The sequence below is a fragment of the Carex rostrata genome, chromosome 31, assembly GCF_964058835.1.
Source record: "Carex rostrata chromosome 31, lpCarRost1.2, whole genome shotgun sequence".
NCBI lineage: Eukaryota > Viridiplantae > Streptophyta > Magnoliopsida > Poales > Cyperaceae > Carex > Carex rostrata.
In genome coordinates this window covers 4,787,999-4,814,737 of record NC_135948.1, presented here as the reverse complement: position 1 = coordinate 4,814,737, position 26,739 = coordinate 4,787,999, and the positions used below count along the sequence as shown (strand labels likewise).

General features: G+C 35.1%; 4 protein-coding genes across 5 annotated transcripts; 3 read left to right on the top strand and 1 right to left on the bottom strand.

Moving 5' to 3' along the window:
* Nucleotides 1-1,785: 1,785 nt before the first annotated feature.
* On the top strand, nucleotides 1,786-3,735 carry LOC144547394 (uncharacterized). The gene is made up of 7 exons (XM_078296026.1): nucleotides 1,786-2,058; nucleotides 2,163-2,281; nucleotides 2,393-2,475; nucleotides 2,591-2,712; nucleotides 2,993-3,157; nucleotides 3,243-3,336; nucleotides 3,457-3,735. The coding sequence occupies exons 1-7, from the start codon at nucleotides 2,016-2,018 to the stop codon at nucleotides 3,677-3,679; spliced, it is 849 nt and encodes a 282-aa protein (XP_078152152.1). The 5' UTR covers nucleotides 1,786-2,015; the 3' UTR covers nucleotides 3,680-3,735.
* A 2,615-nt stretch (nucleotides 3,736-6,350) lies between these two features.
* Nucleotides 6,351-11,240, top strand: LOC144547518 (RNA-binding (RRM/RBD/RNP motifs) family protein). Of its 2 annotated transcripts, none has more exons than XM_078296185.1 (9): nucleotides 6,351-6,472; nucleotides 6,944-7,485; nucleotides 7,812-7,928; nucleotides 8,211-8,351; nucleotides 8,582-8,755; nucleotides 8,950-9,154; nucleotides 9,850-10,010; nucleotides 10,438-10,508; nucleotides 10,895-11,240. In XM_078296185.1, exons 2-9 carry the CDS (start codon nucleotides 6,967-6,969, stop codon nucleotides 11,016-11,018), a joined length of 1,512 nt encoding a protein of 503 aa, XP_078152311.1. In that variant the 5' UTR covers nucleotides 6,351-6,472; nucleotides 6,944-6,966; the 3' UTR covers nucleotides 11,019-11,240. The 2 variants fall into 2 exon arrangements, with proteins under 2 accessions (XP_078152311.1, XP_078152312.1); XM_078296186.1 differs by having other exon boundaries at nucleotides 6,368-6,472; nucleotides 6,656-7,485.
* Nucleotides 11,241-16,999: 5,759 nt separating this feature from the next.
* On the top strand, nucleotides 17,000-19,705 carry PM-ANT (Mitochondrial substrate carrier family protein). Its single transcript, XM_078296240.1, has 2 exons — nucleotides 17,000-17,699; nucleotides 18,785-19,705. Exons 1-2 carry the CDS (start codon nucleotides 17,319-17,321, stop codon nucleotides 19,412-19,414), a joined length of 1,011 nt encoding a protein of 336 aa, XP_078152366.1. The 5' UTR covers nucleotides 17,000-17,318; the 3' UTR covers nucleotides 19,415-19,705.
* A 680-nt stretch (nucleotides 19,706-20,385) lies between these two features.
* On the bottom strand, nucleotides 20,386-24,098 carry LOC144547245 (nucleosome assembly protein 1;2-like). The gene is made up of 10 exons (XM_078295829.1): nucleotides 23,888-24,098; nucleotides 23,694-23,737; nucleotides 23,462-23,557; nucleotides 23,108-23,200; nucleotides 22,301-22,465; nucleotides 21,915-22,099; nucleotides 21,465-21,642; nucleotides 21,324-21,367; nucleotides 20,876-21,086; nucleotides 20,386-20,786 (listed from the first exon to the last, which is right to left on the bottom strand). Exons 1-10 carry the CDS (start codon nucleotides 23,931-23,933, stop codon nucleotides 20,718-20,720), a joined length of 1,131 nt encoding a protein of 376 aa, XP_078151955.1. The 5' UTR covers nucleotides 23,934-24,098; the 3' UTR covers nucleotides 20,386-20,717.
* Nucleotides 24,099-26,739: the final 2,641 nt, after the last annotated feature.

Genomic DNA, 26,739 nt, shown 5'->3' with positions numbered 1-26,739 from the left:
AGAGATACTTGTCGCGTGAGATAATTACGGAGTTCGACACTAACGCCTACGTCTCCGGGGCTTCGCAACCTTCTTGATGGCGTGTCTTTCTTTACCCAATGATAAATGATTACAAAGTGGAACCGGTGAGCCCTTACAAACCTTGGGAAGTCATACGTCCCGAGCACGGAATCGACTCACGAGTACTAAGGGCTCAAAGTAAAAGAAGCGAGCACAAAAGGCTCTAGTGTTTGTTTCAATGGGTAGAACTCTCACAACTAACTCGAGATCTTACAATTGATTGAGTATTTGGTAGAGTATGCTTGAGATTGAGCAATGTTGTAAAATGCAGCCGCATGACTAGCATATGCGGCCATATATGCTTATGCAATGGTCTCCTGCATACAAAATCCCATGCATTTTTTAATATACGGGCACATATATAGTCCATGTGGACTTTAAAAAAAACCTGAAAAATATTTTGCAGTGGATAAAATTAGAATCTATAACCTTTATAATTAGATAAAGAACACAAACCACTAGAATAAACAAGTCTTTAGATAAAAATTAGTTTTATTTTATCTATATTTCTTTAACAAAGCATAGTAAAACCGCATACAAATCCGCATATGCAACTGCATGCTGCATATGCGGTATGCAGTAGCCTTCCACATTCATGAACAAAACTGCATTTTACAACACTGAGATTGAGTATGAATATTGAAGTTTGAGTGTGCAAGCAACAATGGTTTTTTCTAGATCTGAGAATTCGAAATATGGTAGTTGGGGGTGGCTAGAGAGATCATCCAAACCTAGATTTTACTTTTATTTATCGAGAGAGAAACAAAATAAGGTAACTAGCCTTAACCGTTGCAACGGTATAAGGAACCGTTACAACGGTTAGCCCAATTACCCAGGTTTGACTGCCCTGGAAAACCCTAACGCTTGTCAACAGTTACAACGGTGGCCATAACGATTTTCTCTGGAAGTTTAAGGTGCCAACTCGATTTAAACCATTGCACAACGGTTATGAGTGAATTATACCATTTCTCAATGCATTAACTCGATTAGCTGTATATGAATTAAACCATTGCAACTATTAGCATTAAATTAACGCATTCTCAAGTATACTTTACTAATTTTACATATATCTAAACTTAATACTGAGATGATGCTTCTATATAAGTATAACAATTGGGCTAACCGTTATTGAGAATGAGTCATGATTAAGTCATTCTTGATAAGTATAACAATTTATCATCCATTCTTGATATATGTTTTGCAATTTATATCATTTTGAACCTGCACAATATCTCAAGACAAAAAACTGTAAAATTCAATAAATATATATTTTAAAAATCTAGTCAAACAGACAAATAGTTTATGGCACAATCCAACCGTTAGTGTTATTCTCAAACCATTCGAATTAGCACTATTTTCAACCACTAACTCAGAAATCACTATTTTTGTACTAATTTTTACACAATCCAAACGTACACTCTATATCAATAATATTCATTTATTAAATCCTTACTGTATTTAAAAAAACAAATAAAAGTAAAGATTTATTTTCCGTGTACACATATAAAAATGTCTCCATCCAACCAACCCGTATCGTACCCGTTTGACCCCCTACACCACTACCCATATACGGTCTATTTTTAAAAATTTCTTCGCATTTTCGTCAGAATTGTATTTCTAATCAGGGAGGACTGAGGAGGAGGCAACGAAGGCAGCGCCGCAGCGGTTAGGTCCTGCTCCGCTTAGAATAGCGGCGTCTCTCTTCTATTCCCTTTGTTCCTTGTCTGGCGTAAATTTAAAATTGGAATTAGTGTCGTTATTCCGAGTAGTATTGGAATAGCGAGGGGATCGCGGTTTCAGGAACCGAAGGTGTAGTTTGAGAAACCCATAACAAATTGCCGAGAAGGGTTTGTTGGGTTCTGACTTCTGAGACAAAATTGTATATCTTTTGGGGCATATCCAGAAGGAAAACAAAGAGAGAGATTGATTAAAAGAGGGAAAATTACAAGAAAAGAATGACGCAATTGCTCCCCGACAAGAAATCAGTTGATTCTACTTGTGAGCTTTATATAATTTCAGTACTGGATTGTTTTCCGTTTTTGTTACTTCTCAATTTCTGTTTCCATTCACATTATCTTGAGCAACAATAACATTTTTGTCAGTGATTTCCAAGCAAAGAATTATGATACCAAACCAGCATGGTGAGAAGCTGGTGGGAGTGTTGGATCAAGTTCAATCTAAGAATCTCGTGATACTGTGCCATGGATTTCAAGCTTCTAAGGTTTATTTAATCGGTTTTCAAAATTCAGTGCCATCTAGTTCATTATGACAATTTGTTAATGTTCTAAGCTTGATTGCGAAGCTTTAATGTAATTAAATTCTGGTAATTCAGGATGATAGCATATTAGTTAGCATTGCTGATGCACTGATAAAGGAAGAGATATGCATTTTTCGTTTTGATTTTGTGGGAAATGGGTAAAATTATTTCATTCATTCCCTTTTTTTTCTTTTCTCTAAAGTATTCCTGAGGATAATTTATGTCTCCTGGTGTGTGATTTTGTGTGCTATTAATTGATTAAATTTAATTCAGGGAAAGTGAAGGTATTTTTCAATATGGACATTACTGGAGAGAAGTTGATGATTTGCGCGCTGTTGTTTCTTATTTTTCGAACCAGAAGTATAATATAATTGCAATTGTTGGACATAGCAAAGGTTTTACTCTTATTATATTAATAAATTTTAGGTATATCTTAGTGTTTCTTTTTTTTTATCTTTGATATGCACAAAAGGGATTAGTGAAGTGCCTCTTTGTTGGGTCTAATGCCAGTTGGTGCCAGTAGAGGCACTAACTGATATGGCAAACCAGTTCATATGTTCTGCTAATATCATGGTTAAAGTAAATTTATATATAAATTTCCCCGTTTCATGAATTGCATCTAGAAATATTGCATCTACATTTTTTAACATATTGGTATATTATGGGATATTTTAGGAGGAAATGCAGCGCTTCTCTATGCTTCAAAGTACCACGATATTCCTTTAATCGTGAATATGTCTGGACGATTTGGATTAAATCATGGAATTCAAGGCCGTCTTGGTAAAGGGTTTATGCAAAGAATTAGAAAACATGGTTTTATTGACGTCAAGGATAAATTCGGTATATCCTCTCCTCCAAATGATTCAGGTTTTATATTTCTGTTTTAATAAATCATCTGAAAATTGTTCAATTTGGTCTTGTGCAGGGAATTTTGAATACCAAGTGACACTTGATAGTTTAATGGATCGTCTCAACACCGACATGCATGTAGCTAGCTGTTCGATTCCCAAAGAAATCAGGTTAAAAATAAAATGCATTTACTAATGTTGACAGACATGTGCGTGTAAAATTAATTTCTGGTTGACAATGCTATTTTCATTATTCCTAATATTTTACTTGTTTTTTATATTTGTCCATAGGGTATTAACAATCCATGGCTCTAAAGATCAAACTGTCCCGGTACAAGATGCTTATGAGTTTGCAAAATTCATACCGAATCACAAATTGCATGTAATTGAAGGTGCAAACCATCGTTACACAGAATATATAGAAAACTTGATAGTCCTTGTATTGCAATTTATAAAAAGAAGTCAGATTCCTTCACCTAAAGGGGAAAAAGAAAAGTTAATGTCAAGACTGTGATCCTTGAGAAGACTGTTGTAGTTTAATAAGTTAATTTCACTGTCAGTTTGGATAAATTTATCTTTTAAGAAATTAGTCCTGTGTAATTTCAATGATAAATTTATTTTCTGCTTAGCCCTTGAATGGCAACTTTTTTTTGAAAAAAATTATATGAGAAAAGGCATTTAAGAATTTAAATTGAAAATTACTAAAATGAGAAAGACCAGACTTTAAAAGTATGGCAAGGTATAACTCTGGCCGGAATTTTAAAGTCCGGCCAGTCTGGTCTCCGGTACAAGTTTAAAGTGAGTACACGGTCGAAAAATCAAGTTTGAAGATGGAGACCGCAGTTTAAGAGTTTTGTCCTTCTTTGTTTTTAATTATCAATTTTTCTTTTTCTCAAACACCAAATTTCACCTTGATATGAATTGAATTATGACAGAATATGGAGTTTTAATTTTCTACCTGTTTTCTAATTAAGCTTCCCCTATTAACCTTATGTATTGTAGATGTTTGATAGGAAAAAAGAAAGTTTTTTTTTCTTCAAATTTCTTAGGAAAAAGGAACAAAAAATAATAGCAAGATTGTATTTTGTTTTTTGGGGAAAAAAGGATAGGGGTCAAGAGAATATTGTATAAATTTCTGAAATCCTGTTCTTAAAAAACACACGAACACTAAGGAAGTGTAAATTTCAGCCTTTGAAGACAATGTCTCGTGTCAAGAATGCATATGCAGGAACGAGATGATATATTTCACTGTGGGCAACTATCTAAATTTGATCTGTCTCGATATAACCATTTAATTTTGCTATTTGTCTATATTTTAGCTTTCATAATTCTCGTTTTTTGCAAGGAAGTTTTTATATTTCTCGCCGAATTTTAAAACAGGAACTATTTTGTGTAGCAATCAAATCTCTCCGTGACATAGAGATCAAAATTTCATGGGGGGTTCCATCTGATAGGATGGACTAAACTCTAGTTTACTTATTTTTTGCTCAAACAAGAAATGAAAATGAATTTCTCTCTCAGTAACCTGATTGGAACACGGAGAGAAACGATTCGACGGAATTTTAGAGGCGTCAAATCCTGCAGAGAAATCATGAGAAAAATGATGATATTTGGTGAGAATTCGATTTGCTACAATGAAAAGTCCTTGATACTCTTATCTTCTTCAATAGATCTGAAATGCCTTAGGATGGAAGTGCAATGGAGAGAGAAATTTGAACAGAGAATCAGTGAAGAGGAGAGAAAGGTGTGACTAGATATTAAGGCAAGAAAGAAAAGAAGAGAGGGACTAAGTTTGGAGAGAAAGAGAGGCAAAGGAGCAGTGGAGAGAAATAGAGGAAGAGGGAAAGATGCCAACAGGAAGTGAAAAATCCAAATTTTAATGGCATTCATCGTAAATAAATTAAAGATTATGACATTTTTAATTTGTCTTCAAATTAATTTTTCTTTTCAAACCAACCATTTCAATAATCAAAATTCATTTCCAAATCATCTCTTTTCAACTCTATTCTATTGAAATGAATTGAAATTTTGTTATACTTTTATTCCGATCATAATGTTAGTATTTTAATCTAAAAAATACAGGTAAATATTACATTTGGACATCTAATATGTTAATATTTTAATTTTCTTAAGAATATCTTGCAAAACTAGGTTGCAAAGTCCAAATTACAATGCAACTTACCATGTCAAAATATATGCACGTATTGTTTAACATGTTTGGTCCATTTTTATTATTCATTGAATAATTTGAGACTTTCTAAAATCGGAGTTCAAAATCTTTACATATATTGATGCATAAGTATAATCAAATGATGACCGAATTGATGCATCTAATGAATAAATATGTACATGTTCAACAAAGTACTTGTATATTTTCATATTTTGTGAACATCTAAAAACATTGTCAAAATTTTCAAATATTTATTATTGATTGATTGATTCCATCCTTACTTCTATACATCATATAATCAAATCCATAAAACGTCGTATTTAAAATATTTGGCAACCTACGTATATGAGATGGCTCAGCAATGAGCATTCAGATTAAAAAATGAGAATAAAGCAAAGTTGGTATTATGATCTTATCTCTTTCTTCTCATGTTTAGTTTCCACCAAAGAATAAAAAAATACTACACAACCGCAATAAAAGTTTCGGGCAATCAACTGAATTGGAAATTAATTTATCTTAATAAATAAGAATAAAATAATATTTTTTTATTGTTTTAAACTTTTACTGCGGTCTGCGGTTATGTATCAAGAGTTCAAGACCTAATTTCCGCGCCTGGTCTCATCTTTTTTGGTTTTGATCCGAGTCCGAGTTTCCAACCCCACCCAGCCCGACTAGACTGGTTTATTTCCAGAGGGATTTCATTTCTATGTGTCTGTTTTTCTATAATAGTCCGTGCAACATGTTCATTTAGAATGATTTGCTGATACGTACCATGGAAGTTGTATACTCTACCACAGAGAGATGGAAACAGAAAGTATAGAGCCGGGGACTTGAATAATTAAATCATATCTTATAACAAAAATTTGACTTTAGATCTGGATCGTCCGATCTGCTTTGGCACGATTATTAAAGAGATCAATACATTCCATCTCAGACCGGATTGCCCCAAAAATCTGATCGGACGGTGATAATCTAAAGTTAAAATTTAAGTTACTTCGGAGGATCCGGACTAGAACAAAATCCTCGCCATTTCTAGAATCTAGGGTACCTCTTTTTAGCTCGATATTTTTGTGGCGACCAATCCAATATCTCTCTGTTGCTCCTAAAACCCTAAACGCGATTCTTATCTTCTCTCAGGTTTGTTTCTCCTTCAATCCCCGTTTGTTTTTGAAACGTCAAAATCCGTTGCAAATGTATAAGGTTGCATCATCTGTGTTGCAAGTTTAATTTTGTTAAATTGAGAGAAAATAACTATAATAAATTAATTCTCACCTTAGATTTGTTTCTTCTCTGTTTGTTCCTTCTCTTCTCCCGATTCAGAAATCGGTGATATGAAATTGTAAACCAATATTCGTAGCCGGTCCTTTGTTTAATTTGTCGTGGTTCATTTCAATATTTTTGCAAATTGGCCTTTTCATCGTGGGGAATTTTGGTACCATCTTTCCTCTGCCTTTCAGATCTGAAAAAACCCCTCTTTGCTAATGGCTTGGCTTGTTGTTAACAAAATTCTTACATTGCTGTTCTCCTTTGGACCAATTTACGAGTATTTCCCTCCTTTTTTTGAATTTGTCCCCCTTTTCAAACCCTTCTTGGCTCCTGTGCATTCAGTTGCCTTAGGTACAATTTAAAAGATGCCACCGCGCAAGAGAGGAAGGAAGACAGCAGTGTCTAAACCAGAATCTGCTGAACAGGTTAAGACTGAACTCGAGCCTGAGCCAGTTGTTCAGGTAAAACATGAACCCGAACCCGAACCAATAGAAGAAGAACCAAAAGTTGATTTAAACACTACTGAAAATAATGAGATGGAGGAGGAGGTGGAGGAAGAAGAGGTAGAGTATGAAGAGGTAGAAGAAGAGGTAGAATATGAAGAGGTGGAAGAAGAAGAAGAAGAAGAAGAAGAGGAGGAGGAGGAAGAGGAGGACGAGGAGGAGATAGAGGAAGAACAGGAAGAGGAGAAAGAAACGAAGGAGGGGAAAGACACAAATGAGGAGAAAGAAGCTAAGGGGGAGAATGACAATGAGGAGAAAATTCAAGCTGAGCTTCTATCGAAACCTCCTCAGGGATCAGAGATTTACATTGGTGGGATACCTACTAATGCAACGGAAGAAGAACTCAAGGGGTTTTGTGAAGCTTCTGGAGAAGTTGTAGAGGTTAGTTCCCAATTTTTTTTTTTTATAACTTTACTTTGGTTGTTTAAAAAATTTAGATATTATTAGTTATAAAACTGCATTATTCTGGTGATGATAATAATGGTGGATATTTGTTAGCTTTGGCCAAATTCTTTTGTAAAGGATGCTGAGAATGCACTAGATTGGTCCTGGTTTTTATTTGAACTCTTTATTCCTTTTTAGTGGTTTCTGTGAATTAATTTTACGGAATCCAAGCTTGTGGCAGTACTTTTGGTGGAATTTAATTTTTGTATGTGCTCATTACTATTTATGGTGTGGAGGCTGATTTTGAGAACCTACTGTTTCAGGTCAGGATGGTGAGAGAGAACAACTCAACAGAGAATAAAGGATATGCATTTGTCTCCTTTAGAACAATGGACATAGCATCTAAGGCTATTAAAGAGTTGCATAATTCTGAATTTAAGGTATGCATATATGCCCTTTTTTCAAGTATGTTTATTACCGACAACATTTTTCCAACATCTTTTCCTCGGTAAATTCCTTGTTGATTCATTCTTTATATTAATTGTGATAAGCTGCAATTGAATTCTATAGCTTTGTCAATAAGTACATTTATGATTTAACCGACAACTAAAAAAACGAAAGTATATCGTTTGACCATGCAAAGTGTGTCCTCAAAGCATATTCTTTTTAAAACAGAGTTTGAGGAGAAATTTATGCATACTTTTTTCAATTTCTTTTAACAGGGAAAAAAGGTGAGGTGTTCAGTGTCCCAATCAAAAAATAGAATTTTCATAGGGAATATACCAAGAAAATGGGAGGAGTCTGACTTGAAGAATGCCGTCACCCAAGTGGGTCCTGGTGTACTTCGTGTTGACTTAATGAAGGTACAATTCTATTCCAATGCCCCTATGAAGGAAACATTACCTTTATCCTTAGAACACATAAAGCTATCAGTTCTATCCTTGTGTCTCCTACATTTTTCCAAAATAACTCCAAATTGCCTCTTCTAATTCGCGTCTGAAACTTGGAGGGGAAGTTTGCATTTGAAATGCCTTCAATTATGGTTTTATATTTTTTGTGATTTGATGTATTTCTACTTCTTTGCATTTAACAGGATTCAGCAACGGGACGTAGCAGGGGATTTGGATTTGTGGAGTATTACAATCATGCATGTGCTGATTATGCTCTAAAGAAGCTGTCAAAACCTGATTTCAAGCTTGATACAAATTCACCAACCATCAGCTGGGCAGACCCCAGGGGCTCCACCGAACCTGGCACTAAATCTCAGGTGGGTTGGTGTGTTTCATAGTGTCCCTTTGTGATTATATTCATTGAAATTGGATTTGGAGGATTTACTACATGGGTTAAAGCGTGCAATAGTGGTCTTCTCTGAATTATTTCTTCTTCATGCACATCTTACTTTTTCAATGCCTCTGATATATAGAAACTAAAACCCTTGCCGTTTGAGTTCTGTTATATCAGGTGAAGGCAGTGTATGTGAAAAATTTACCGAAAGATGTGACAGATAAGCAGATAAGGGAACTATTTGAGAGGCATGGGGAGATAGAAAAGGTGGTGCTTCCTCCGCCTAAAGCAGGGCATGAGAAGAGATATGCCTTTGTTCACTTTAGGGAGCGTGCCAGTGCCATGAAAGCTCTCCAAAACACTGAGCGCTATGAACTTGATGGTACTGTCTAATTTATTATAACGCTAGTTATGTTCAAGGATAATATCATTCACAACTGTACAAAAAACATAGGAATAACATATTTTATAGGGCGAATCTTTTTAAAAAGCTTAAAGGTTTGTTGCATGTGACATTCTCATGTTTTACGGGGAATGTGCCATATTACTGTCCCTCCTTGTTTTCATGGGGTCTACATGAAGTTATCTTAGTTCTAGAATATTGATACTTAGTTGCTTTCAGGTCCTGTACCAGTGCATGTTCATGAAATGTTGTTCTCAAAATTCAATTACCAGATTAACTGATGCATGCTATACTGGAGAATTGCAAACTGCCGAAGATAATGTTTCCAAATGATGGCCTTAAATGTTGTAAAGAACAGCCCATGCCCCTTTGATAAATACAGGAAGATGCATCTTATTATGAGTTATGTAATCTGGGCTGTTCTATAAAAGAACACCGTGATTTGAATGCATGGTCCTTCATATTTTTGTCGTTTCTCCAATAGAGTTGAGCATTTTCAATTTGGTAAATCTTGGATTTACAGGCATATTTTTTTTCTGTGCTAATTAAGTAAATAACCAAAGACTCTGTTTTGGAATAATTCTTTTTCCTCGATTTTCAACATGTTTATATATTTATTAAGTTTCATAACCTCTTGTGCTGATATTTGTTATCTCCAACTTTATCCAAAACAGGAGAAGTGCTGGAATGTTCCTTGGCAAAGCCACAGACAGATAAGAAGCCTGAAGTCGGTCACACTACACACCGGGGCCCACCCATTGCGATGCCCAATTATTCATCCCGGTCTGGCTATGGCATGGCGTATGGTTCTGTACCTCCTGCTTATTTGCCTCCGGTACTCTTCTCTCATGTTTTTGGGAAATCATAGGGGATAATGTTGACAACAAAATTATTTTGATAACCAACATCCAAATTTCAAGTTTGGAAATTTAAAAGCTAAAATGACAGATTTCTTTTTTATCATTCAGATATACCTTGTATCAAATTTGTTTGTGTTATTTGAGAATTGTTTGGTCACTGATCAAAAGTTGATAGAACTAAACTATCAACTATTCAAATCACTCAATTTGTTGTTGAGATAAACTATTCCAGTTGTTCGTTGTTATTGCCAATTTTTTTAATTCTATCGGTGGACTACAACTTGCATCATTCCCATCATTCCATAGGCAAAGACAGTTAATTGTTGGGTATATTTGTAGACAAGGTAAAATATTAGGAACACATTGTTCTTAAATATATTGGATTTGTTTGATATAATACAGCAAATGATGGCTCCTCCTGGTATGGCAATGGTGCCTATGGTATTACCTGATGGCCGTCTTGGCTATGTCATGTGAGTTATCTTTTTCTCTTCTTTTTTTTTTAAAAAAAAAAAAAAAAAACTACATTAAAATCTAATTACTTTTCTTCATATGCAATGGTGCCTGTGGTAGGATTTGTCTGCAATGCTTTCTAAAATTAGCCGAGATTTTCATAAATAAAGCAACAAATTAGATCCCAATCTAGCATGAAATGGGCAATTGAATCTCATTTTTAAGTATGACTTGAAAATTATCCCAAAACTGTCGATATGTCAATAAAAAAGATAAGAAACAGAGAAAATGCTCAATAACTTCAGTGGTAGTCTAAGCTGATCGACTATTCAGCACAAACATAAGAATAGCAGCATAATATTCCTGTTCAGATCAGAAGGTATCAATAAATGGTTTGTCGGTGCAGGCAGCAGCCCGCAATGGGCTCAACCCACAACAGAGGCAATAACAGAGGTGGGTCCCGAGGATCAGGTGGGGTCAGGAGAGGTAGCGACAATAACCGTGGAGGCAAGAGATTTCGGCATTTTTAATTTTTCTTTTCTTTTCTTTTGGAATGTATTTTGTATTTTGTTGTGCGTCCTTCTCATTGCTGTTGTAGAACTTGAGCTAGAATGTCATTTCATGTTTAACCATAATCTAAAATATATGTTGCGGGTACTTAGTGTATTTAGTTGTAGGATCCTGGATATTTGTTTGTGGCTTTTCTAAGTTCAACCCTTTATTATTTGTTATAAAATTGCGCTCATGAAAAATAATATAATTGACGGCATCTAAACTTGATTTTTGTAAATTTCATGCTTTCTAACGAGTAGATATGAACCCTTGATGTACCAATAAAACATGCTATAGGTCGTGATGCAGACTTGTAAATTTGAATCATCCGCAACTTGGATCTCTAACTACAGTGTGCATAGTAAAAGCAGTAAGATTCTAAGGTACATTTATCGCTTAATCAGGAATTCATATCCTCGGACAAATTTTCAGGTTTCTGCATAGTCGACTGCATCACACATTATATAATCAAGAGAATTGAAATACATGCATTGGATATGCCACTGTTATAATATTACCTTTGATTTTGTCGAGGGAAATGATTTTACAAATTGATGCACAGTTCAGTGAGTCCGTGTCCCCCCGTACCTGAGGTACAATTTTTTAAAAATGGACGGCCCCGATCAATCCAGCTAGGCCAAACTCAATCCGGAGCCAGTTGAGACTTGAGGGTGTTTGCTTTGAGATTCGTGCCACCTAAAAAGAAAGGTCCAAATTTATGACTTGCACTTCAGATACCTGAGTTGATACGGATTCCAGTTCAGTTGACTCTTATCATTTTCGGAGCAGTAACATTTTTTTTTTTGCTTTCAGGTGTGCATTTTTTTTAATCCAAATTAAGTACTTTTCGAGCAGAGTTTCCTTGCATGGGTTGCTCCAAAATTATAAAATACATAGTTCACTGATAACTTTGATATTTTATTTATGCTTGTTATAAAAATTAATATACGTTTTTCCGTAGAGAGGTAATGTCCTTTATCATCTATGTCAAATCTTAGATTCTAAACGTTTGGATAAAACAAGGAATAGAGCAAGAATAGAGCTAATCTCAAGTTTGAGAATAGTAGTTAATTCCACTTTTAGTCGGGTTAGTAGAATAGTGAGTTAATTCATATAAGACAAATAAAAAATAGTGAATTATTGTTATTCTTATTCCATTCAAATATCAAATAGCTCAAAAAAATAGTGCTATTCTCGGATGTATTGTTTACCGTCTTATTAATGTTTTAGCTTTTGAAGTATTGTTTTAGCTTTTTAATGTTTTATTCGTTTTACCGTCTTATTAAGGTTACCAAATTCAACGGCGAATCTAAAACATCTCCCTTCTTTTTAGCTTGTCAAGACTTGTGTGATGTAAAACTTTGACGGTTCATATTTCGTTTTGGTTAATATCTCTATTTATATGAACAATAGTCAATTTTCCGGGTAAAGATATTAACAGAGAAGGTTTAGCTACATGCAGCGTATGAACCATATGCAAGCATTATAGTATGTACACTGCATGAAGTTAAAACTGCTCTGTTAAAATCTTTATCCCATTATGCATTCACATCTGCTTTAGTCAATCAAAAACAAATATCTTGTCACGGTCGACTTTTTCTTTTCTATAATTTGACAAACAAATTGGAGGCGTACCATATCCAAATATATAGGAAAGGAAAATGACGGTTCCATTTGTTTCGTACTTTATCTACTTACAAATCAAATTATTCGTTCAATTAAGAGTCCGGGCATGTTAGATCAAAACTCAAATGTAATCAGCATGACTCACTGCATTGTGGGTCCCATTTCTTATGAAGTCCATACAATTTTAGACTTCTTTTGCATACCGACGCCGCCATAGATGATAGATAGTTTCTATTTTAACCCACCAAATTATCATATCTTTAAAATAAAACCTTGCGCTGGTGGAAGTTTATATTAGCTAAACATTTTTTATGATTGTAAAAAAATAATTTTTAATTTGAAGTTGATATGAGAATCAGTCTTTGGTCTAGTAGTAAATGCAATATTTTATGTGTGAAAGATTGTATGTTCAAAATCTAAAAGAGACAATCTTTTATAAATATTATATAATTTGATGACTTAATTTCCAATCTTTACTAAAAAAAATTTAAAATTTAACATGTGAAATACAACATGTATCAAATTTACATCATGCATGATGCATATAAAAATGATAAAAACTAATTATGCTTTTAGTGTTTATTAAACAACTTAAATTTTACAACTATATATATTTTGCAAAGATTTAAATAGTGTTATCGCGTCATAGCAGTGGCTAAAAAAATAGTGCTATATCCATATTGCGCCAATAATGTCATAGTTTTTATAGCCCAAAAACACGGACATTTTTATTAATATCCTAAAAAAAAGTTAATTTTAAAAGTAACCCTGTATTTCAATTTTTTTCAAATCTAACCTAACTGCTAGGCCCACGGGCGGTCTTCTTGGGAGCAAACCCCCCCCCCCCCCCCCCCCCACCACGGGCAGTCCGCTATAGGTGCCTATTTAACCCGATTTTTTCTCTCCTGCCCACTCCAACCATTCTATAAACTAAAATTTTACTGTGCTGCGATTTTATTGTTTGAGAGAGAGAGCTATGGCGATTGAAAGGCAATTTTACTGTAGCAACAGGTTTTTTTTTAGTTTCTTGTTAATTATTTTCTAATTATTAATTACTGTGTGTAACTGTTGCAATTACTGTACAAATTTACTGTAACTGTAGCAACATAAAGTACTGTAATTTTTTTATTTTATTATTTTCTAATTAGCCATTGATTACTATACTCATTATAATTACTATACAAATTACTTTAATCCTTATGAAATAATTTTTTAAATGTAGTTTGTTAAGGAAAAGATGTTAGTTGCACTATATATGGGCGGTAGGCTACAAAGAGGTGAAGATGGCGTGCAGTGCACGAAAGATGCCGCATTTGGCTTCGAGGTTAATGAAAATACCACATTTCAGGAACTGAAGCAGCTAATATATGAAAAGACTGCTGTAAACCCCAATAGGTATGAAATAGAATTGGCTACACGGATTGACAACTCACCTGGGGTGGGGGGTAGACCTTACTTTGTGAGGTTTCCAATAACATATGCGAATTTGTAGAGAGTTGTGTACACTCAATTTGCAGCTAGTAGGGTCCCGGTAATGGACATATATTCGAAGAGGGTTCCCCGGACTAGGGCTGGACCTTCAAGTGCGGCTGGGGCTGGACCTTCAGGTTATGACAATTTGGGTTATGACAACCAGGGATACCACCACCACTCCCCTTATGACAACCAGGGGTACCACCATCACTCCCCTTATGACAACCAGTAGTACCACCACCACTCCCCTTATGACAACCAGGGTTACCACCACCACTCCCCTTATGACAACCAGGGTTATCACAACTCCCCAGAAAATACTGAAGAGTTACCACCACCACCCAGACAAACACCCATAATCCCTAGATTTCTAACTATGCTAGAGTCAGGACCGGTACCCATTAATCGAACTGATATTGATATTGATGTTGATGCTATTGATGCCATACCAGAAAGGGAAATGGAAACGGGGGATGAATACCAAGGGGTTTGGGAATCTGATGACTTATCAGATGGTGATGCAAATGTACCAGGTTTATCCAGTGCAGAAAAATGTACCGTACCGATTACCTTGCTTCCACTTGGGGTGGATCTTTTCATTCTTATCCCGATCAGCATGAGTGGCATGCATATGTCAGTGATAAAATACTCCCTTCAGAAGGATGCATATGTCGGTGATAAAATATTAGATTAAATATAATATAATATTAATTTAAATGTTAAATGTAATATAATATTAGTTCAAATATTAGATTAAGATTAAAATAAAATATTAAATTAGCATTAAATAAATATAATATCATATTTAAATAGATTAGTATTAAATAAAATATTCGATTATTATTAAAAAATATTAGTTCAAATGTAATATAATATTAGTTTAAATATTAAATGAAATAAAATATTAGTTTAGATATTAAATGTAATATAATATTAGTTTAAATATTAGATTAGGTTACTCACTATAATTATGTTGTAACTAATTATCTCCATTCGGGTTAACACTATTCTCAACCACTAACCCAAAAATCACTATTCTTGCACTAATTATTGTTCGATCAATCGAAACGTACCCTAAATGAACAATTTCAATACACATAAAAAAAAAAAGATAATCTCACCCATTCATCTCACCACACTTAGAAAATATATATCCTAACCAATAACCCTAACATATGAATTTTAATCGAATTTTAATTATAACCAATTACCAAATAATATTTTTTTTGATTCAAAAACTCTAAACCTATAGCAGACCGCCAGTTGGGGGGGGGGGGGGCGGTTTGGTATTTATTGGGCCGCCCGTGGGCCTGGTGGTTAGGTTAGTTTTGATAAAAAACAGAACTGATGGTTATTTTTAAAATTAACTTTTTTTCTTAAGGGTATTAATAAAAATGGCTGCCAAAAACATTATACTACTACAGTTATAATGCGTTATTTAGAACATTAACATTGTGGTGTTTGATAGAAACATAAAACGATATTTAAATTGCATTGAAGTTAATCATACATGACCAATTAAAAAATTCAATAATGTTTGAAAAATACTGTCAATTGTCAACTCAATCCAACATTAATTGATCCCATCACTTCAAATATTATCATTAATAGTTTTGCTCTAAATTCTCACCCTCCAAATATCCACTACGTACGTGATTTGCTGTCACCAGGAGTTCGTATTCCAACACTATCAATTTCAGTTCAAAATAATTATTGAAAACTATCTTGTATTTTAAATTAATAATTTAAAATTTTGGGGATTAATATTCCAAAATTTATAATTTTCAAGTATCCTGCTATTATGTTACCATCAGTGTCTACTAGGAAACAAAAAACAAAGAATGCATCTTTTTTTCTTTCACAAAAAGATAACGTGGCCTTTGTTTAAAATGAATAGGTGGTATAATGACCGTATGAATTATGAGTTACCCATTTAGTTGGGCTTTTTTTGGATAAAAAAAAATAAGAAGAGGAAACTATTAGTTTAAGAAAAAAACATTTTTGTATAAAATTTTCATTTACACCATATCGTAAAAGAATAACCTCTTGAATTATAAACCTAATCGATTCGATATATATTTGCATATGTTTTTGTTTTTTTCAATGTCCATGTTACACTACTAAACAAAAAACAATGGAACAGTTTCATCAGTGCTTTGACATATAAGACGCAGGTTTTATGTATACCTTCAACTTTCTAATTTATATTTCTGTATTTGTAATAAATTGAAGTGGGTTGAGACTTTATAATTTATATCCAACATGCTTAAAAAGGTAAAAATGTTACATCTAGAACAGAACTGAAAACTACAAGGCCTATATTTGGTGCTCTGTCACAGAACAGTACGGTTACGGCACAAAATGGCACGGCATATGTGTCAGTCCCATGCTGTGATCATTCGCGTGCCGTGATCATTTTTTGAAATTTTGATACGGCAAAGCACGTCACATGAAAAAATTATAATCATAGCACGGCACATAGTCATGCAAGTCACGTGTAATTATGACCATTAGATATTTGATTAAATGGTGAATTTTAAATAAACTAACTTAAATTATGAGTAAATGGTCATGCGAGACACATTTGGTTACGGCATGACTCCTATGACATGACTATTTGTGTGTCGTGATCACTCCTTAATATTTTAATTACGATAACATGATACGTAAAAAATTAACTTGATTATAACATAGAAAAACAAGACATTCACAGCACAGCACATGTTTTTCCGCACTATCAAATTGTATTCTTCCCCTAGAAAGGAAAAGAATAAATGTGCCACGTGTCCTTTGATTCCCCTATGAACAGCAAGGAAAGTCATGTGAGAGGCACCATCCCCCCCTCGAATGAATCCCTTTCTTTCTAGTTAAATTAGAAATAAAAGACAAGAAAAGAATAGAGAGAGAAGGCCAGAAGGGGGAGGGAAAGAGAGAGAGATTACTCCGTTACCAACTAACCTGCTCTCGCCGCACGCCATCTTCCCTAACTCCCTCCTAGAATTGCGTGCTATACGAAACATCGAAATTCTCTTTCAGTTCGAAAATTTGTTTTCCAAAATTATTTTGTCAGAAAGATACAAGTTTGATCTTTCATTTCCATAGAACCCCCCAAAATAGAAGATAGAAGTGGATAGAGCACAAACAACCAATTTTCACTTGAAGCCCAAGCAAGAGATCGAATGAGCAAACCTGAAGTGGAAGAAAGAGAGAGGATCCGGGAGAGAGATGGCGCAAATTGTGCTGATGCGACGAGGTCCAATTGGAAAGGTGGTAAGTTGCTCAAGTTCGAGAGAGATATGGTGGCCGGAGCTGTGATGGGAGGTGCGGTGCACACAGTGGTGGCGCCTATTGAAAGGGTAAAGCTCTTGCTTCAGACCCAAGAGGGGAACCCGGCGCTTCTCTCAACCTCTGGCAATGGGGTCCACAGGAAGAGATTCAAGGGCTTCGTCGATTGTGTTGGGAGAACTGTCAGAGAAGAAGGGTTTATCTCTCTCTGGCGGGGCAATGGAACTGGGGTTTTGAGGTACTACCCCTCCGTCGCGCTCAATTTCTCGTTAAAGGTACAAGCATTCTTTCCTTTCTTGTGTCATTTCTTCATTTTTCTTTTTTTGGTAGTTTTATTATTTGGAAAGAGTTCTGTAAATGCAATTAGATGCCAGCATTGCTACTAGACTCCTTTAAGAAGATTTTTCTTATGAAGATGAGAAATCTTGTTTGTATGTACTTCGAATTTTGAAAGACTTCTTTTTAATCAAAAAATTTTCTTCAAAGACTTCTTGATTCCAAATCTCAAATAATTAGTCTAGGTTATTGAATTTCATAGCTAATGTAGGAAATGGATCCCATATAAGATATGGAATTTTCAGGTAAATATGAGGGAATAAAATTTCAACTTTTGTTTATTCTCTATAATTGTATTTTGTAATTGGAGTTTCATACTATGAATCATGGATATTAACAATTGTATATTCTAAATAAATGAAAAAGATAAGTAATAGATGCTCCATCAACAATAGATAGAACTGGTTGACTTATGTTGATTGAAAAAACAAATCTAGAGATGATGTATGTCAATTGGCCTTAAAAAGAAAAGAAAAAAGTAGAAATGGAGTATGCAAATCAAACTTTGACACGGCATTTGCCCAAATATAATCATTGGTCTGTACTTCCGGCCTTTTATTGGAATAAATTAATGCACTAATTTATGTAAATTGGATAGAAAAATTGTCATATTCGCCTATTTAAAGGAAAATATTGTCGTTTGTGCCAGTTGTTCCACGTGATTGGTACTGGTAATGTTACTCTACTGTTATGCTTACAAGTGCAAACCAACATGGCACACAATGTAGTTTTTGTACTTTTTCTTCGACCATTAAATACAAATTCCAAAAATGTTGCTACAAGAATATGATGCGCATCCACTAATCCAGGAAATCTCATAATATTGTGTGCCATGTGGTTTGGATTTTCTTATTGAAGAAATTTGGGGAAGTTCATGTTAGATATTTACCATGCTTCAGAAGAGAAATGTAAGATATTTCTAATTCTGCATTCCGTTCAACTCAAAATCTAAGTGGTAACTGAGTCATCATTGATCATTTTATCTATTTCAGCATGTGCTGATAACATAATTATTTTGTACCAGGATTTGTATCGGTCAATTCTAAGAGGTAGTGAAAAATCAGAAGGATATGGCCAATGGACATCAATCGCAGCAACAAACTTCATAGCAGGTGCAAGTGCCGGCTGCACAACCCTTGTCATAATATACCCATTAGATATAGCCCATACCCGTTTAGCTGCTGACGTAGGTAATACTGGATCCCGCCAGTTCAAAGGCATAACTCACTTTGTCCAAACCATCTACCGAAAGGACGGCATCCGAGGCGTGTATCAGGGCCTACCAGCCTCTCTACACGGTATGGTGGTGCATCGTGGTTTATATTTTGGTGGCTTTGACACTGTTAAAGATACAATTATGCATGAGGAGTCACCTCTTTGGCAGAGGTGGGCTGCAGCTCAAGTGGTCACTTCTACTGCCGGCTTGGTATCTTATCCTCTTGATACAGTACGAAGGAGGATGATGATGCAGTCTGGATTGGAGACTCCATTTTATACCGGTACACTGGATTGCTGGAGAAAGATCTATAAATTCGAAGGCATTGGTTCATTTTACCGTGGCGCAATGTCAAACATGTTTAGGAGCACTGGTGCTGCTGCTATTTTGGTGTTATATGATGAGGTGGAGAAGTTTATGAATTGGGGTGGGTTGTGATAGAAAAAAACACCGGGTTAAGTCACAAAAGAACCTCAGACTTGGATCCTCTAATGATCAATTGTAAAAATAAAAGTTTAGCGACGGTTTTATTGTGGTTACCCAAACAGGAGAAGGGGCTTAAATTCTCTGACTTGCAGCAACAGTGATTAGAGTTTCAAAAGAGTTGTAGCTTTTAGAGAGGCAATAGAAAAGGTATAGAAACTTGATCATTTTGTGACCGGGAAATTTAAACAATTTTTGTATTTGAAAAGGCCTTCAGAAAAAAGAAGCAAAATGTGATTTTTGTGATTTTGAATTTCGTTTCAATTAAAGTTGGAGCCTGTATCCCCGGTGCCTGAGGTGCAGTTTATAGAAACGGAAGATCCAAACTAATCACGGCCGGGGCCAAACTCAATCCGGTGTCTATAGAAACTAGAGAGGGTCTGCTTTGAGATTTGTGCCAAGCTAAAAGAACCTCGATTTATAAATTGTACCTCAGGTACCTTGTGGGGGGGGGCCGAAATCTTAATCGCGCAAATCTCAATCACGGCTATTTGATTTCATCAGAACTTCATTTTGTTTCTGTATAATCGCGCAAGTTTTCTAAACCTTCGAAAAACTTGATGTTGCCACGTGAGGCCCAATAATATGAAAACATGGCCTTAGCGCTTAAGGGCTCAAAGAAAGATATTTCACACCATTATCAATAAATTAGGTTCTGAACAGATGCTTGAAATTTCAAGCAAAGCGCAAATCTACGAACATTGTAAGGTAAACCCGAATACCATTAAACCGCAGTTCAAAGCATCATGCGGATCCAATTGTAATGGTTTTACAACGAGCCGTCCTGACTATTTAACTATTAGTACAGAACTGGAGCTCCTCAATTTAAAACTTGACTGGGATTCTTTCCTGACGATCATTATATAAAACATGTCCAAATAACGTCCTTGGACCCCAAAATAACATTCCCATCAGAAGTGTATAACTTTTAAACCGGAAACAAAACTTTTTGAACAAAATAGTTCATAGCAGAACATATAGCAAGAGCCAAGAAGAACAAAAAAAACTCAAAGGCACACGAAAAGTGCTTTCCATACCCCTCACCCCCACAAACCAATCATGACCCGGAAAGATATAAAAAAGAGGAAAAATAATCTAACCGACTGACAAATACTATAGCAGTACTAGTAACTAGACAAACAGCACAGATAATAAATCCGACACAGCCACACGCCAACAAATACATGCACTCTTTGATCCCAGTGCTGTTAAAGCCTTTTTTGAATACTTTAATAAAGAATCTCTCCGCTTCCATCTCTTACTGTTGCTTGCATTCAGCTGGTCGCTCCACCTGACCATCAGGACCCACAACACCTGGCCCAGCCTTCTGTTTAATTTCCAAAAAGACAATATATCTTAGTCAATATAACCAGAAGGACAACAAACACTACACTTGACATGATTAATATACCAGACCTTCTTGCGGGATGATTTGGGCTTTTCATCTTCGTCCTCTTCATCATCATCCTCGTCATCATCCTCATCATCCTCATCGTCGTCGTCATCTTCATCATCATCGTCATCTTCATCATCTTCATCAACAAGGGCCTCAAACTCATCATCCTGTACCGCCTCTCCAGTGTACCAGGATACTGCATGTGGAATAATCTTGTCTCTTATTGTTGACCTGTCATTAGGGGGAAAATGCCACCTTACAAAACCCAACTATGAGAATAAAGGATGCTATGAGATGGGGCAGTAGCACAGTTGGCTAGGAGAAAAATTCCTAGGACTGGTTACCCAATAGTAGACAGTTCAAGTTCCTCTCACGACTACGCAGCTTCTGCGAAACTTTTCAAAAAAAAAAAAAGAGAATAAATGATGCTACAATTTTTTTTAAGATACAAGTTACAATGCAATTTACCCAATGTCGTAATCCTGCTCCATCTGGTTCTGCAACTGCTCAGCCTATTATAAACAAGCAAAACAAGAGGGGAAGATGAGAATAAATACCATACAACAAATGAAAGTAAAAGGATAACAAAATTAGTCAAAAATAACATACAGTGTCCTCATCAATTTCTTCTTCGTCTTCCGGGACCTGAGGAGGGTTAAAGAAGTTGAAGAAGCTCTCACAATCTTCGGTTTTTGTAATCGGCTTAGCATTCTTAGAGCCCTTCTTTGGCTTCTTCTTCATAATTTTTTGGGTCAGGCATTTTCCTGGATACCACTCTATCTCAGTCCTACAATCCAAAAAATATTAAAAAAAACAACAGAACTATCATTTAAGTACACTGCATCAGAAAAACTAAAGCAGAATATGGAAAAACAGTGAAAAATGTAACCAACTGCTGGTCTCAATATAATCTTCTTTTTTATTCTTTCCATTTGTTAACTATTTGAAAACTTAATGCAGTGAGAAAATACACAAAAGAAGTCACCAATTGCAACTAATTAATTCATTCATAAATATTGTATGGAACACGTGTGTGTGTGTTTCAAGAGAGGGACTAACCCAATGGCTTTCTCAAGGATGGGTTCATCTTCATCGATCATGTGATAGGTTTTGGTGAGAACTGTGTTCTTGAAGAAAGGATTGGCATCGAAATAGAATTCAAGTTTAAATCCCTTGGGATTGTCAATTCTGAACCATTTTATATCCTTCAAAAATTTCAAGGCCGCCTCATCCCTCTCTTGAATCTGTCCAACAAAAGTCAAGCATTTAAGTGGAAATAGCAGAGAAATTACTCTTAAAATCAACATTACAAGCTAAATTTTCAACCTGCAAATAATATTATGATATGTTAATCATATCAAAAGAGGTGGATCGAACTAAACAACACCCATCAAACGCATTTATCCTAAAAAAATGGAACAAGAAAAAATAATGACTACCCATACCTCTTCAACAAGTACTTCATTGTTCTTCATAGCAGTAAGCCAGAAATTAGGCACTCCATTCTCAGTAGTTGGTACTGCAGCTGCTTTCTCATCAGCCGGAGTTTCCTCTGTGCTTTCCTTGGGAGCACCTTCAACTTCAATCTCCCCATTCACAATTTGATATCTCTGCCCATTGAGGAGAAACAAATTAATTAGCTCATGTTCTATGTACTCAATACTCCTGTGCTATGCATCTAATAGTAGCAATGAAAGACAAACAGCCCTTATTATAAACAAATTTTGAATAAATCATGACAAAAAAAGATACACCGCGTGAGACCTAAGAATTGTGAGCCAAAATATAATTGTTGAAAGTCCTACACATGAAAAAGATTATACATCACATGCATATGTTTATACTGAAACTCATTCATGCGACAAATAACACCAACTTGTTCAAAAATAAACCAACAATAGAAAAGAAATTTGGAAATGGCCAAAAAGCACAAACATTATATATAGTCACAATACAGTTACGACATCTGTGTTCATCGTTTTAATTAGCTCCTAAAGATGGTAGTGATATTATAAACAGATTACAGGAGGGATTTCTAAAAAAAATTGATGATCTCCTAAAGATGATGATAATTATAAAGTATAACCAGATAGAGGAGGTATTTCTAAAAAATATTTTGCGATAAGAAAAGATGTACAACATGCAGCATAAGAGAAAACATTTGCATTCATCATTGTAATCATCTCCTAAACAGATCCGGGAGGAATTTATAATAAAAGAATTTGTGATAATAAATGAAGTAAGACATTCACCTTAGAGTAAAGGGGTTCATAAAACTTCTGGTACTTGGCCTCAAGAGCTGCCCTCTCTTCAAAAAATTTGGCCTCTAACTCATCATGTTCGCTCTGTACAAGAGGGAAAAAAAATTGCTTAAGTGAGAACTTAACAAATCAACATTTATAGAAATCCTGTTCACTTTCCCCCTTAACACAAATATATAGTTAAAAGAATGTTGGTCAGAAACCTAGCCAGAAAGAAATGCTTGGCATCTTATGATCTTAACCATAGAAAATTACATCTTAACAAACCTTATGGAAAGAGATTAACACCCGGATATTTTAAAACTAACATGCAGTACTAGCCCCTACAAGGGAGAATACTAGTACCTGAATCTCTCTCAAAGCCTCAACGCGCTTCCTTACAGGAGGGGAGAGTGTTTCTAGCATATTGGCGTGTTGCCCAGCTAATCCTTGCAACTTATTCTGCAATAATACACCACAAATCAATATAAAATAACCCAAAATTGCCAACATTCAACAAAACAGCACAAGGAATGCTACTCCTGTCAAAAAAATTAGAGCTTTAAAGTACGGACTATGCCCAATAATAGAAATTTACCTTTAGAGCATCAACCAAACCCGCTCTGTCGTGTGCGCTCAACGCTGTATGATTAAAAATAAAAATAAAAAGTCAGAGAGAAAAGAAAAAAAATGACAGCATAAAATCACTAATCCTTGTTAGGAGACTACTAATTCGAAAAACGAAAAAACCATTTAGGAACTCGGAGAGAAAGAGAGAGGAAGGAGAGATACCGGCACTGAGATCGGAGAGGCTAAGGGTTTCCTTGTTCTCGCTCATGGTGGTTCTAGGGTTTCTCTAGGGTTTTGCAGGAGAACAAATAGGGAGAAAGAGGTAGCGGCGAGATAAGAGAAACCCTAGCTCTTAGCGGGATTGGGTAGAGAGAGAGGAATTGTATAGAGAGAGGACGATAGAAAAATAGGACAGCGCGTATTATTTATTTATATAAACTAATAAACTAAAACCTAAAAGGAGCCGGAGAGACGCGGCATTCTTAGTGGACCGAGTGTATTCAGTTACTGGGTGTTAACTGATTTTGTGTCTTGTCGTGTTTAACGTCAACAAAGTGTAGCGGGTTATAAAACGTGTAAAATACCCGCTACATAAACTTTATATTGCACAGGACTGGGAGCACGACAGTTTGTGGGGAAATCCGGAACGGCGGGGTACGGTCGGATTTGGAAAATTTGGATTTGCTTTGTGCTTTAGCGGTATAATCACTTCGAAATATTATATAATGGACATGGAGTCATGGACCACATTAATAAGAACCTGAGATATGGCATGAGTTCGCATTTTGTTTAACGGGACGGCGGGACCCGCTTTCATAGGAAAAAACATTCAAAGTGATGATCCGAGTGTAGGTGATATATTTCCCTAGACTGAGTTCTTGGCCCGTTGGCCGGAAGGAGATATTTGGACGAACCTCGATTTTTAACCTTGCAAAGTTCGGAAATAAATTCGAAAGCAACATTTACGTTGAGAAAACTTTTGCAATGTTTTTAGAGTGAGTCTATGGTACTATGCATATCACGGGTTGTTACCGTGCTACGGCAACGATTGATCCGAACCGTTCATCTTGTTTTCCATATTAATATGTGTTTGGAGACCAAATTTTACATTTTTGAAATTTTTTTACTATTTTTTCAGATATTTAGAAAATCACTTGATCTGAAAATTATGGACCATCCAAAAACAGTGATTTTCAATAAATCTAAAAAAATAGTAAAGAAATTTCAAAAAATGTAAAATTTGGTCTCCAAACACATATTAATATGGAGAACAAGATGAACGGTTCGGATCGACCGTTAGAATTTGAAACTCAAATATAGAACCGTAGCACAGTGCCAAATCATAATATGCATAGTACCATAGACTCACTCATGTTTTTATCCTAATTCCTAATAAAAACAGCGTTTCGCAGATAGAGTAAAGATTGATTGATGCCTTCGCTTTTCTCCTGCCAAAAAAGGAGTACAAGAAGGTACATCAAGATAAGTACAAATGTTATTTAGTTCAGAAAATTTACTTCACTTATTTTCCTATAATCATTTTGTCCCTGCTAATTTAGCGGATTTTAATTAAAAAAATATATGAGCCGAATTTGTAGTCAAAACGTGTAATAGATAGAGAGAGACAAAAAAATTAGGATGAAATGTAATTTTACAAAAGGATGTATATATTGCTATCTATTTCAAACACAGACGTGTTTTGTTTTATTTATACCTGACGTCATTGGTATTATTCTATTTTAGATCATGGTCTATTTGAGACGTTATTTTTGTTTATTTTGTTATTTTTATGATTTAACGTGTTTAATATTCTAGTTACGTTGGGATCAAATCGTTACATCTAGATAAAGATAAGAAGTTCTCATTTAACTTACGATCAACTTATGCTAAAATAAATTATAATTTTTATGAACCACGCTCAACACGAAAGATAATGAATTGAATGACGCTATTGCTATTAAATTCTTCCTTAATTTCAACGTGGGCATGGGGTATGTGGACCAAGAATCTGAACTGATGGCAATTTTCTGTGAGCCACGTCTAAAGATTACAGAGGATATAAAGTGTTGGTTTTAAGTTATTTTCTTTGGGAGAGGGGGGTGTCCGATGGGCATCGGACACAAATAGGGTTCGATGAGGGGTTTAAACCGTCGGATCTGCTTTAGGATTCGTGTGTACGGATTTTAAAGCAGACGCGAAATTGCGAGTGCGAATCTTAAAGCAGATCCGACGGTTTAAACCCCTCATCGAACCCTATTTGGTCCGATGCCCATCGGACACCCCCCTCACTCATTTTCTTTTGCTATTTCTTCTCCATTTTCAAAGTTACTGGATAATGATTGTTTCCATTTCCTTTAATCTACGAAGTTAGCTAATTGTTTTAAAAAAAAAAATCCATTTTTTTTCTTTTTTTCATTTATTTATTATATATATAGAGAGGGAGATAAAATATGGCTAAATTGCTACATGTAACACTTCGATCTAAGTATTTACGGGATCAAATTTTAGTATTTGATGTTCAAACCGTTAGATGTTCAATCTATATTAAAATGTATATGGAGACCAAATTTTACATTTTTTTGAAAAAAATTTACTATTTATTAAGCTGATTTGAAAACCGTTGTTTTTCTTTTTTTTGAAATCTTGTCAGAGCTGACAAGTGTTTGTATTAATACAGAGGAAGACATTACAACCATCCTAATCTCTATAATTGTTCCGATCTACCAGCAACATAATCATATAAAGAAATATAATGCACCAGTAAGATAAAAAACCTAAGTAAAACAACAAAAAACAATAGATCCAGCCATCAACAATATCTTGTCCATGCTGCATAAATTTAATAAAAATAACGGTTTTCAAACCAGCTTAATAAATAGTAAAAAAATTTCAGAAAATGTAAATTTTGGTCTCCAAGCACATTTTAATATAAATTGAACATCTAAACGTTTGGATTTGTTGTTTGAACATCAAATACTAAAATTTGACCCCGTAAGCACTTAGGTCGAAGTGTTACCGGTAGCAATTTAGCCATACTATATAGAGAGAGAGAGAGTGACTAATATGCTTTCGGT

What these genes read in the sequence shown, in the direction of transcription:
- LOC144547394 (XM_078296026.1), top strand. Translation starts at nt 2,016, where the DNA reads ATGACGCAATTGCTCCCCGACAAGAAATCAGTTGATTCTACTT. An exon ending in GAAATCAGTTGATTCTACTT is followed by an intron (nt 2,059 to 2,162) that starts GTGAGCTTTATA and finishes CATTTTTGTCAG; the next exon opens with TGATTTCCAAGCAAAGAATT. An exon ending in TCGATTCCCAAAGAAATCAG is followed by an intron (nt 3,337 to 3,456) that starts GTTAAAAATAAA and finishes ATTTGTCCATAG; the next exon opens with GGTATTAACAATCCATGGCT.
- LOC144547518 (XM_078296185.1), top strand. Translation starts at nt 6,967, where the DNA reads ATGCCACCGCGCAAGAGAGGAAGGAAGACAGCAGTGTCTAAACCAGAA. An exon ending in CTTCTGGAGAAGTTGTAGAG is followed by an intron (nt 7,486 to 7,811) that starts GTTAGTTCCCAA and finishes CTACTGTTTCAG; the next exon opens with GTCAGGATGGTGAGAGAGAA. An exon ending in GGCCGTCTTGGCTATGTCAT is followed by an intron (nt 10,509 to 10,894) that starts GTGAGTTATCTT and finishes TTGTCGGTGCAG; the next exon opens with GCAGCAGCCCGCAATGGGCT.
- PM-ANT (XM_078296240.1), top strand. Translation starts at nt 17,319, where the DNA reads ATGAGCAAACCTGAAGTGGAAGAAAGAGAGAGGATCCGGGAGAGAGAT. An exon ending in CGCTCAATTTCTCGTTAAAG is followed by an intron (nt 17,700 to 18,784) that starts GTACAAGCATTC and finishes ATTTTGTACCAG; the next exon opens with GATTTGTATCGGTCAATTCT.
- LOC144547245 (XM_078295829.1), bottom strand. Translation starts at nt 23,933, where the DNA reads ATGAGCGAGAACAAGGAAACCCTTAGCCTCTCCGATCTCAGTGCCG. An exon ending in ATGAACCCCTTTACTCTAAG is followed by an intron (nt 22,466 to 23,107) that starts GTGAATGTCTTA and finishes CTCAATGGGCAG; the next exon opens with AGATATCAAATTGTGAATGG. An exon ending in ATCCTTGAGAAAGCCATTGG is followed by an intron (nt 21,643 to 21,914) that starts GTTAGTCCCTCT and finishes TTTGGATTGTAG; the next exon opens with GACTGAGATAGAGTGGTATC.